We start from the raw sequence: 12571 nt of genomic DNA, 5'->3' as shown, positions 1-12571 counted from the left end.
CAGGAAAATGCACGTACCCGTTGCTAAGTCCTGCGCAATGGAACTGACTCCTATAGACTTGGATTCTGGATTATCACAAGCCTAAGTTCAACAGGCTCATTTCAGACACTGTCAACTGGATGGGTTCCTATTGTAAGGTGACCACTAAGAACATGAAAATAGGCCAGGCATGGTGGCTCACGCCTGTAATCCCAGCACTTTGGGAGGCTGAGGCTGGTGGATCACCTGATGTCAGGAGTTTGAGACTAGCCTGGCCAACATGGTAAAACCCCGTCTCTATAAAAATACAAAAATTAGCCTGGCATGGTGGCACACGCTTGTAATCCCGGGAGGCTGAGGCGGAGGAATCACTTGAACTTCTGAGGCGGGGCTTGCAGTGAGCCGAGATCACGCCACAGCACTTCAGCCTGGACGACAAGAGTGAAACTCCATCTCAAAAATAAATAAATAAATACATACATACATACATACATACATGAAAACACAGTAAAAAATTACTGAGAGTTCTACTCTAAGGCCAACAACAGACTCTAATAAAATAACCAGAACTAACATTAGGCTTCACCTGTGCCAGGCATTATAGTTGTTGACATCTGTTCCCTCTTTTAACCCTCACAAGAGTCTTCTGAAGTAAGGGATATTATCACTATTTCTTGGTTGAATATTGTGTTGTTAGAAGATCGAGGAAGTTCTTTAAGTTGTGCTGCAAAATCGCATCTGCTGGCCCTTGGAGCCTCTTTAAATCTACTTGAAAAAGAATTCCTCAAATCAGTGGCACTTGACCAAAATGTTACATGTTGATAGAAAAATATGCTTAAATATGTGTTAGAAAATTACGATGCTCTTTCCCTTCTGAAACAATTCAGTCCCAAAATAATTAAGCAGGTGAGCAAGGCAGCTTGGTACAGATTATCAGACCTCAAGACAAGCGAGGAGGTGGACACTCTGGTGATAACTGTGACTCTGTTGGGCAGCCCTCCTGGACTTGTGAAAGGCAGCAATGCATGGAGGACCCTCACTCCATAGACAGTCATGTGTTGCATAGCGATGACATTTCGATTGAGGACAGACTGCACACACAACATACCTTATTTTTACTGCACCTTTTCTGTTTAGAGTTGATAGATACACACATACTTAACGCTGTGTGACAACTGCCTACAGAATTCAGTACAGTAACATGCCGTACAGGTGTGCAGCCCAGGAGCGATAGGCTGCATCATATGGTTATACTATCTAGGTTATAGGAGCTAGGTTTGGGTAAGTTCTCCATGATGTTCACATGACAAAATCGCCTAAAGAAGCATTTCTTAGACTGTATCTACATTGTTAAGTGATGCGTGACTATATTTCTATATTATCTGATTTTCTTTTGCAACAAATATATACTCATCAATAGCTTGCATCATCTTTAAAAATTAAAACTAAAACTAATAAATGACAAGAGATGAGTAGTAGTAAATGAGAGGAGCCAGTGGTCTGTTTTGGGATTCACTTTCCGCCGCCCCAGCCAGGCAGGGCAGGATGAGCTGGCAGCCCTGGCTCAGGGACAGGAGCGCTGAAGCAGGCAGAGCGTGTGTCTCCGGCAATGCCCACGTGGGTTTGCGCAATGGGCCTGGGGGCTGGGGTTCCCCGGGTAGCTTCTCCAGCCTCCGCTCCAAATGCTCAGGAGGTTCACACCCACAGGGTCCATCTGGCTGCTGCCCGTGCTGAGTCAAAGATGTTCTTGAGTCATTCCGAAAATGCCCAAGGCACCTTCACAACTCTGCCATCTTTGCTGCCACTCACGCGGGGCCCAGCAACAAAACCTGGGGGTTGCAGATAGGGTGTCTCGCTGCTCTTGGATGAGGTTGGGATTTTTTTTTCTTAGCAATGGCCTTTCCAGTATCCTTTCCCAGCTGAATTTGCCTCCATTGGGTTCTGAGCAGCAGCTCAAAATGACGTCCTTTTCACTTAACTATTGTAAATGAGTTTCTATTTGAGGTAAGATAAATAGCTACGGCCGGGCGCGGTGGCTCAAGCCTGTAATCCCAGCACTTTGGGAGGCCGAGACGGGTGGATCACGAGGTCAGGAGATCAAGACCATACTGGCTAACACAGTGAAACCCCGTCTCTACTAAAAAAAAAAACACACACACACACAAAAAAAACTAGCCGGGCGAGGTGGCAGGCGCCTGTAGTCCCAGCTACTTGGGAGGCTGAGGCAGGAGAATAGCTAAACCCGGGAGGCGGAGCTTGCAGTGAGCTGAGATCGGGCCACTGCACTCCAGCCTGGGCGACAGAGCGAGACTCCGTCTCAAAAAAAAAAAAAAAAAAAAAAAAAAAAAAAAGATAAATAGCTACTACTTGTTGAGCTCCTGTAGAGTGCCAGGTACATTATTCTCATTGAATCCTCATAACAACCCTGAAAAGTAGACACTGGTACAGAGAAAACATTTTAAGTGACTCACCGGGTTACCTCTTGGAAGTATTAGAGCTAAGACTCCAAACCAGATTTTCTGATATCGCAACTCAAATTGAGCTTTCTCAATATGCTAAACCACCTTTCTGTAGTGCTCCAATAGTTTGGGATTTTCTCGTTTTTCAAACATGGCTTTACGATGTGAATAAAGAAAATGCTGCTAGACTTAAAAAAGATTGAGGGATTGAGTGTTTATTATGTGCTGGCATTATGTTTACTGCCTTTGTTTAATCGACTTCAGCCCTCATCAAAACACATGACTTTCTATCATAGAGGAGAGAACCAAGGCCCAGAGGAGTCAAGAACTCAGGTCACACAGGTCACTGGGCAGTCTTAGGCCGGAACTCAGGCAGCTTGTCTTGAGAACCCATTCCCTTAATGTCCCTCACCCCAAAACTAAAGCAACATCCTCACTGGATTGTGAAGATTTAATGAGCTAATACGCATTGTTTAATGCCTGGCATGTAGGCACTCAACAAATACTAATTTCCTTACTTCTTGCCATCTGGATTCCCAGGGATCTAGCGTGGGGCACGATGAAAGAAGACAACCCCAGAGACACAGACCAATAGATTTTAGAGGTTGTTTAGTTCGAGCCCCTCACTGGGCAAATGGCTCAGAGAGGTGGAATTATAGATGGAAACAAGGCTTTAGGCTTTCTTAGTCTTCCTCTCTTTTGCCACCATCATTCCCAGCAAACTCCATGAGCCCAGAGGCTTGCTGGATTTTTCACCTTAATATGCCCAACACCAGACAGTAGGTGTTTGAAAAACCCTTTACTGAATGAATGAATGAATGAATGAATACCAACTTCACTCTGCAACTGAGTTTGAAATCATGAAGGCTATTTCCTCATGGGAGCTTCCTATCTAGGGAAAAGCCAATAACTCTTGGCTCCCTGCCCCAACCTGATCAATGCTCAGGGATGACTCACTGGATTGAATAGCAGCCCAGCTTCTCAGCTGATGTACTGCACAAAGACCATCGTTGGGCCAAGTGGGAGATGAATCACCTGGCACAGATTGCAGGCTTGGAGGAAGGCATAGTATAGTGAAGGGGGCACTAGGCTGGGAGCAAATAGGGTATGAATTTTTCTCCACTTAGGCAGTGGGAGTCAGTGACTTAGAAAGATCATCTGATGGGAAAACTTTTGGAGGGATTCTACCATGTGCCCTTATTACGTTGCTTTCTCCATGTCACAACTTAAAGAATGAGCACCTGCAGTTTGTTCTCAGAGGGGTGAAACACTGCATCACCCGCACACTGACTTTCAGCTTCCATCCATCTCCCCTCAGCTTGCTGTGTGCTCAGCGTGTTGCTAGACTGAGGTTGGGGTGGGGAGGTTGACAGATTATTTGCTCCTACTGTTAGGATGAATTGGCCAGAATCTCCTTAACTTCTGATGGTTCCTCTTAGTAATTTTCCATCCACTGAACCCTACCCTGCTTCTTGGTTATAAATTTCCACTTTCCCATGCTGTATTCAAAGCTGAGCCCAACCTCTCCCACTGTGAAATCCCATTTCCCACAGTGAAAGTCCTGATACCTATTGTGATGGTCCTGAATAAAGTTTGCTGTCCTGTGCTTTAACAAGTGCATCGAATAATTTTTCTTTAACAAAGACTACTAAGAAGGCACTAAAATGCTTGAATTTAACAGACTTGTAGCCTTTATGAGGACAAGGACGAGCAGCAAAACAAAACAAAAAAAATAAACATCAATAATGACAATTAAGACAAGATAGTGTGGGTGTTGGGGAAGCAGCCCAGTTCTTACTAGTTTATTTCAGATTAAAAAGCTTCAAAGGGAGGAGGTAGTTGTGCATCACTGTGAGCAGGTGAGAATATGCATCCAGTTAACCAATTCTGCTTAGAGGGCAACTTAATCTTGCAGAAAGGATACAGACCTCAAGGGAATCCCAGGCCAAAAGAAAGACATTGACAAGGACACAGGGACAGTGAAGAACACTTCATTAGGTGGGAACAGACTTGCATAAAACAGTCTGGTCAGCCTATTCTGTCCAATATGGTAGCCACTAGCTACATGCGACTATTGAGCTGTTTAAATGAGGCCAGTGTGAAATGAGATGTGCTCTAAGTAAAATATACACACTGAAATTTAAAAATGTAGAATAAAAAAAGTAAAATATCTCAATATTTTTTTTTATATTGATTACAAGTTGGAGTCTTTTGGATATATTAGGTTAAAATAACCATTAATTTCACTCACTCATGTGGTTATTAGAAAATTTAAAGTTACTTATACATGTCTCTCATATTCAACTGGACAGACTGTCTAGACGATCCTTTATTCTTATTTTTATTTTTTTGAGACAGAGTCTTGCTCTGTTTCCCAGGCTGGAGTGCAGTGGCATGATCTCTGCTCACTGCAACCTCTGCCTCCTGGGTTCAAGCGATTCTCCTGCCTCAGCCTCTCGAGTAGCTAGGATTACAGGTACGTGACACCACACCTGGCTAATTTTTTTGTATTTTTAGTAGAGACAGGGTTTCACCATGTTAGCCAGGATGATCTCAATCTCCTAACCTCGTGATCCACCAACTTCAGCCTCCCAAAGTGCTGGGATTACAGGCATGAGCCACCACACCTGACCCCTTATTCTTTTTTTAATGTTTACTCTTTTTTTTCTTTCTGCTTTCTTTGCCACAGCCATAGTTTTGGGTAATTTATTTCAAATGAAGCTTCCCTTATCTCATGGGTTACTTAGAAATATCATAAGGAACTCCAAAGGCCTCTGTACTTAAAGTTTCCTTTCTAACAGTTCCGATATTCAAAATGAACAAATGAGTCAAATCTCTTTGAGTCTCTTTACCTCTGAAATTACCATGAGAACATTTCCTTTTACATTCCTGAATCTTTCATGAAAGCTTAGGTTTTATTATTGGATTCTTCGCTTCCTGAGGTAACGTGAATTTCATTTCTGGGAATTTGGAAATGATTTTTTGGTAACACTTTAGTTGTTTCCATTTCCTTGTGTCTGAGAAAAGGCACATTGCAATAGTGGAACAGGGCTCTTGGGAGGATCTATTTTGACTTTTCCTCATTCATGGGCTTGGCATGCTTCTCCTCCCCCTGTGTGGTCTCCACAGCCTCTGGTGTACCACAGAGGAGCCTTTGGGCCTTTTCTTTCCACTCCCCTTTCAAAGAGGGGAATTCAGAACACTGGCATTATATGAGGGGAGAAGAGGTAGGATTTGATCAGCAAATTACCTCAAGTCTGCAGTTTAGTTACTGTAATTTGGTTTTTATCAAGGGGGACACAGGTCGGTAGCCTCCAGCTCAGCTTCTCTCCTGTCTCCTCTGCTCTCAGCACTGGGTGGTGGTAGGAGGGGGATGCAGGTTAGGGAAAACTTCATAAACATCTTCCTTGGGTAGACACAAATTATAAACAGAAAAGGCATCACTATTCTTACTACAATGGCATTAAGTATCTCAGATCAATAGCACACCAATAGCACACCCAACTGTGGAGTTCAAATAAGGTGGTGAATGTTAGAACTCTTAGAAAAGTGAGGCTACTCAGATGTAAATTAGCATGGGTGCAGATGGGAGAAACCATCATCAAGAGAAGTTTCTAAGAAGTGCTGCAGAAAGCCTTCAAGTTAAGCCCTCAATCACCAAAACAGGAGAAGGAAATACAGGATGAGCTGTACTTGGCCACTTCAAATTGGGCAAAGTAGGAGGAGTCATGATAGAGATGGATAAGGCTTGGGGGAAGATTCACTTCTAACTTGATGCTGTCATCCACTCTGAACATGTTCAGAAGGCATTCATGGGGGCAGACAGGGGTCTAAATAATCCCTCAGCACATGGGCATCAGGCTGTGTGCCAGGTGCTGGGAGCACAGGGATGTGGAAGGCACCACCCTGCCTGAAGGGCCTCCAAGGTAGGGGGAGACAGACAAAGTTATCGAGGTAGCGCAGAGTGCTAAGCACTGAGGCAAGGAGCAATGGCAAGCACAGAGGGCATCTAAGTCAGGACAATGGAAGGGGCAGGTCAAGAGTACTTCCTGCGGGGGAGGCTGGAGCTGACTTCTGAATAGAAGGGATGAGGCAGGTGAGGACAGACAGATCTGAGAAAGCAGACAGACTTTTAAGAAACAGTGTAGGAGGCTGTGTCAGAGATGAGAGAGAGAGTAGTGGGTATGTGATGATCTTGAAGAAGTGGGGCCTTGTATGGTCTAAGAAACAAGGTTGTTCTTTGTCCTGAAATCCACACAGAGTCCCGAGGGATTTAAAACTGGTGATGGTGAAATGGTAGGGAACATTTGCACAATCACAACTGCATTCTAGAAAGACCACAGACATGAAATGTGTTAGCTGGGTTAGATACAGTAAGACTATCAATCCACCACTGGGAACAGAGGCTGGCCTCAGAAGACTGTCAAGGGGGTAAAGCTACAAGTCTCTGAGACAGACAAGGTAGGATTTAGGTTATCTGTGCCGACAGAGTGTAAGTTGGCCCCATGACTCCAACTTACAGTGTGGGCAGGACCTGTGACTTGATTCTATCCAAGATAATATAGCAAAGGTGGAGGGTTTTAGCAAATGTGATTAAAGTCCCAAATCAGTTGATTCCGAGTTAGGCAAAATGAATCCTGCCAACAACTTGAGGCAGCTTTGAAGCAGCTCCTTCCCCAGTTGAGCTTCAGATGAGAACACAACCTTCCACAACTGGGTTGCAGCACTGTGAATCCCTGACCACAGGACCTAGCTGAGCTGTGTCCAGATTCCTGACCCAGAAACTGCAAGATGATAAATGTGTACTGCTTTAAGCTGCTAAGTTTGCAGTAATTTGTTATGGAGCAAGAGAAAACGAATACAACATCCAAGGGTCCCGGGTTGCCACCCTGGGAACAGCCGGTGAGCAAGATAGTCAAAGCTAGCATTTAGAGAGAATTTACTGTATTTGTGATATGCCAGAAATGGTACTAAAATTTCACATGGCTCTGATTACCCACAATAGCAAGCTGCACTAATTGACCATTGTACAAAGGAGTCCTCCTCTTGAGAGAGGTGAGCAGGAGAACCCATGTTTAGCAGCACACGGTTGCTGATCTTTTTTTCCCAAGCCCAGGCAAACAATCCTCAATCAGAAAGCAAGTGATTTGTGCTTAGAAATTCCAGAATCTGTGGGCCTATAATCAAGGATTTTCTTCCTTTAGTTACCACCAGCTGGCTTTTAGCAAGTAGCATGAAGCCTACTGAATTTTATGTTTCCAGCAGAGAGGAATGAGCCTCAAGACATTTTGGAATGCATCTCCCATTACATCTTCCATGAAATGACTCTCCCGAAAGGGAAGGCAAGAAATATTAAGACATTTTTCATTACTTACTCAGTTTTATTTAGGTGGACACAACAGTGAAGAACTCAAACATGGCTTGACCTTTATCTACAGACACAGCAGCCTGGATTTTCAGTTCATTCTTCTTTAAATGAAAGTCAGCAGGCTCAAAATGCAGAGCTTGGCTAAGTGACTTCTGTGGAAATATGAAATATAACAGTGATAACCACCAAGGGCTTTCAAGATTCTTGTGTTCTTCTAAGGATCCTTTCTTAACACCATGATTTGTTCTCACCTTTGTGGAAATGAAACCAAGATGGCCTTAATTTGAAAGTCCTTCTTCATCTGTTGGCAGTCTTCTTACAAAGGATGCAGCAAAAAGAACACATACTTTTCTTTCAAAGTTTTGAAGAAATACAGTCATTAAAAGGAATTCAAATTATGCCTACAGCACCATTTTACAGAATACCATTAAATTGTAATTATGTGCTTTTAAAAAGCCAGCTTGTTAAAGAGTAGCTGATGGTTTCAGTTTTTATAGGGAACACTTGTAACACTGCAGAATTCTACAAGGGCTTTCTCCTCTGGTGGGCAGGGAAAAAAAAACACTCAAGTCATGAGAAACTTTTATAGCTTTCAGGAACTTGAAGAACAATTGCTGATTAAATTTCATGCTTTAGTGACAAAGTATTTTTACAGCTAAAAGAGGAACCCCGTAACATAATACATTTCATTTAAAGCAGGCAGAAAAACCAACCACAAATTAATATCTATTGTATTCCACATGACACAATATCATTGTTGTCAATCGTTTTAAATGATTTCACTTTATTTGTGAAAAATAAAGCCAAAATGCCAACAACTTCTCAGAAGGAACCATTTCATCATCTCCATCCCCTCAGATAAAACCTCAATTACTGGTAATTGTACATTTCCGTCAACATCCCCTTTTAAGAGGTTTATTCTTTTAAAGCTTCAATTTCCCTAATCACTGAAAGGCAATCTTGAACTTTTACTGAATTTGGAACGTGGTCAAGACTCACTCTATAATAAGAAGTTAAGGACCATCACTACTTAAGGTGGAAACCTATTCATTTGCAGGAATATTCCTCTCTCTACCAAGAGGCTAATGAGCCTCCCCTCCCCTTCTTTCCAAAAATAAAATCACGTTTGCCTTCTAAAATCAAATTACAGTTGCCAACAAATTAGGATTTATCCTAAGAGTTTGTCCATTCATTTCAACAAACATTTACAGAATGCCTCATCTAGGCCAGTCTCTGTTTTAAGCACTTGTGATACAGCAGTGCATAAAAATTCTCAACCTTACAAACCTTTGATTGACCCAGGACTGACAATAAGGAAAACAAACCAAACACGAGCACATTTTAAAAAGGTGTCTAAAAATCTGCCTCTGATAGCTGAGCTAATTCTCACAGGCACAAACTGCCCTGACCTGAGCTCTCTCTTGGACAAGCATTTCCCACAAATGAAACATAAACATGCAAACCAGACCCACTGAACAGGTGGAAGTTTCCAGCTTTCTCACAGTACAACTGTAAGGTAGGACACAGCATTTTATAGTGTTACGTCCTTCCTCCCCACATTCCTGTGAGGCGCAACAGGAACAATTACTTGACCCTGGAGGAAGACAACGCCTTGTGGTCAGGGAGAGAACAGCAGTTCATGCCGGCTGCCTGGTCTTTCTAGGCCCGCTACTGCCCAGGCTTCTACTGACCTTGTTAGGTCTGACTCTAGAAAATGAAGGCAGGTACTCAAAAGGTACAGTTCACCCAGAAGAATGTAAATGTGACTGAGTTAAGCAAACGTACAGCTGAGTCTTAGTGTTGGGGAAAGTAGCTTTCATGAAGGCAAAGGGAGCCCCATTGTCTGCTGTGTGGCTTGCTCCTCAGCCGTTGGAGCACAGCTTTTTCCTTTTTCAGAGGCATAGACTACAATGACCTCCTAAGGTGCACTGAAAATGCTGGCTGTAGATCTGAGGAGAGGGTCCATAGCTATAAAAATATTTGCAAGGGGGTTGTAACCCCTCGAAGTTTAAGAATCTCTATGATAGAAGTATCTGCCTATCCCTTCGTAAAAGTGAAGATGTGTTGGAACGCTGCTTTCAGAGTACTCTGTGTCCCTCCCAGCTGCAACACTTGTTTCCAGCCTGGTTCAGCAGCTTGCTGGTAGTTTACTAGGCAGACGTGAGCCAGAAACAAAATCAGCAACCCTGGAGTGGTCATTTAGGATCTGTTTGTCTCCTTCTACAAAGCAATGAGTGCTTTTATAAAAGCATTTCTCCTCAGGAAACTGACTCCTCAAACGTCGTTCTCCAAGCCAGTAGCTCACAGTAGATGGATGAGTTTACCTGTCCTAATAATACTTTTTTTTCCAAGCTGAAAGGTATCCCCAGGCCTCCACACCAGCCTTCTGGGGCCCTGACAGTTGTTCAACAGTGGCTCCACATCCTCCACAGGCTTGTTCTCTCATCCCTGCGAGGGAAGGTTCAAAAGGCAACTGGATCCTTTACTATTCAAAATCACTGTGACTATTTTGCACAAATTTCAACCTAGAGGATTTGCAGCTAAAGAACCTTAAGGTGGTCATCTGCCTCTGGGAAAAATGATAACTATATTCTCAAAATCAGCAGTTACAGAAACTACAGGAGAGAAAACAAAAATAATGTGGCCTCTCCCAAGAACACAGAGCATTTGCTAGGAGTTTTCTGGCATAGCCTTTACTGTGGCTACACTTTCTCCTCTTAGGCACCAGCCCATGTCTCTGCTGCCTTTTACTGGACTCTGAAGTCCTCAAGGATGGGACCTGCCTATGCGTATCTGCACATCCAACCCGGTATTGGTGCCTGGGCCATCACAGACCCTACTAGAGCTCAGAGAGTGGGAATGGCTTGGAGACTCCCTGGTCTCCTAAAATATCAATTTTTACCATTTCAAAATACAAATTACGGATAGTCTACAGAAGATGAAGCTTTTTGTAAAAAAAAAAATCATGTCCTAGAAAATATATCTCATAAATGTTTTTAAATTTTCAAAAGAAACCAGTGTAGAAATTTGTGATGGAACATCTCAGATATGGCAATATAATAATTTTGCAAATCCAATTATTTAGGTTACTGCCATTTCTAAGTCACAGCATAATTCAACAGTAATAAATATCATGTAACAGAATAATTTAAAGCACTGATTGCTACTCTGATATTTATCATCGGCTTTCCATTTCAGAAAACATCATAGAACTACAAATAAAATCTGCTTTTCTGAATATTCTGAAAGGCAGACAGCAGCTTATATAACTTCCGTTCTTCAGAAAACAGTAATTAGATTATGTAAACAACTGTCTGTAAGAGCCAAAAGTAAACTTGGAGGTTCCTGAGGATTACTCAACTTATGCAACGTGCTAACTTTGTAAGACTAAAACTGGGAAGTTCCACAGATGTTAAAGATTTGTGTGTGTGTGTGTAAAATGTGAACATAGGATTTACATAGTTGGAATTGGCAACAGTTTTGAACATTTTCTGAATCAGCTTTAAATGTTTATGAAATAAGCTTACATTTGTCTTATCCAACCAGTCGTAATCTTTATTCTATAATTCTCTTCCAGTGCTAGAATTTTCTTCCCAAATGGCCTCAATTCGGACACTGAATAAACGAAAATGAATTTTTTAAAGCTGTGCTTAAATATAAACAAAATAAACTGCTAAGTTTTTCTGGCTTCAAGCACACTATATGAAGCACGCCAATGTCACTTACATGCCCTGATCACATTCAGGCAAAGTGTTCTTCACTTTAAATACTCCTGTGTTCCATTATTGTTTAAGTAAAATCCTGTTTCAAATGCCTTTGATAACAGAGAAACATCCTGTAGACAAACTCTCCGAAAGTGACTGAATTAATGTCTTCTGTGATGTCAGATTTCCCCACTGGGCTCTTTTGGAAGCATTCTTCCTGAATTGAAGTCACTGTGAATATCCTTTAGATTTCATCTTGTTAACTCAGTTTTCAGTCAGAGCAGCGCTTGGGCCTGCTGCCCTTCAAGGCACAGTGCAACAAGTAGTGGTGACAGGACTTCCATCAGCTTTACAAGGTTGACAACTAACAGTGTAAAGAGAGCTCGAGTGTAGGCCAAGGCATCGGACCTTACACCTAACTTAGGACACAGGTCGACCTATGGATCACTAGCCAGTGAATGCTTTTCTTGTCTAACAGTCTTTAAGGGCACATAAGAAACTCATGTTAAATTATATCCCGACATGTTATTATTCCATGAAAACAAAACAAATCTCCCAAAGTGCTTGTTTTTCAGTAGCTCTGGGTCTTGTCTCACCACAGGTACAGAAAGGTATTGCTCCGAGGCTCTGACAGGGCTACTGCTCTTGACTAATCGTTCTTGTCTTTCTGCTTTTCATTTGATGAGGACTTACACATGGTTACTTGCTGCAGTTTACTTATCTCTCAGGTGCTTCCTACGGGAAGATCATAAACCATTCTTCCATAACCTTTTGTTGATCACCATTTCCATTAGGGACTCAGTAAGACATGCTCAATATCTCCACCAAGAACCATTTATTGCAAATCAGCTGTGAAACCAACACGGGTGCTTTAGCCAAATTAAATCCTATGTCACAGATGTCACAGATTTACAGCTCAAGGAAAAAATCATCAGCAAGAAGAATCCAGAAGTCTCTGTCGGGCATTCTTCTTTCCATTATTTGCTTTAATTTCACTGTCTATGTTCATATCTGTCAAAATTGAAAACAAATATTTATGACAGAAATATAGCAGGAATTAT

The 12571-nt window shown here is 42.3% G+C and overlaps 1 protein-coding gene across 2 annotated transcripts in view; it reads right to left on the bottom strand.

The window, feature by feature from the left end:
- Positions 1–11334: 11334 nt before the first annotated feature.
- Positions 11335–12571, bottom strand: part of PANX1 (pannexin 1) — a 57082-nt gene continuing 55845 nt past the window's right edge. The window contains exon 5 of one of the 2 annotated variants that reach the window (XM_011926562.1): positions 11335–12521. In XM_011926562.1, the coding sequence (XP_011781952.1) occupies positions 12442–12521 (80 nt within the window). In that variant the 3' untranslated portion in view covers positions 11335–12441. The remainder of the gene's footprint in view (positions 12522–12571) is intronic. The other variant, XM_011926563.1, reaches the window with a different exon arrangement.

The sequence above is a fragment of the Colobus angolensis genome, unplaced genomic scaffold, assembly GCF_000951035.1.
Source record: "Colobus angolensis palliatus isolate OR3802 unplaced genomic scaffold, Cang.pa_1.0 Scaffold7, whole genome shotgun sequence".
Classification (NCBI taxonomy): domain Eukaryota; kingdom Metazoa; phylum Chordata; class Mammalia; order Primates; family Cercopithecidae; genus Colobus; species Colobus angolensis.
The sequence above is the reverse complement of the archived record's forward strand: the minus strand, read 5'-3'. Positions and strand labels throughout refer to the sequence as shown.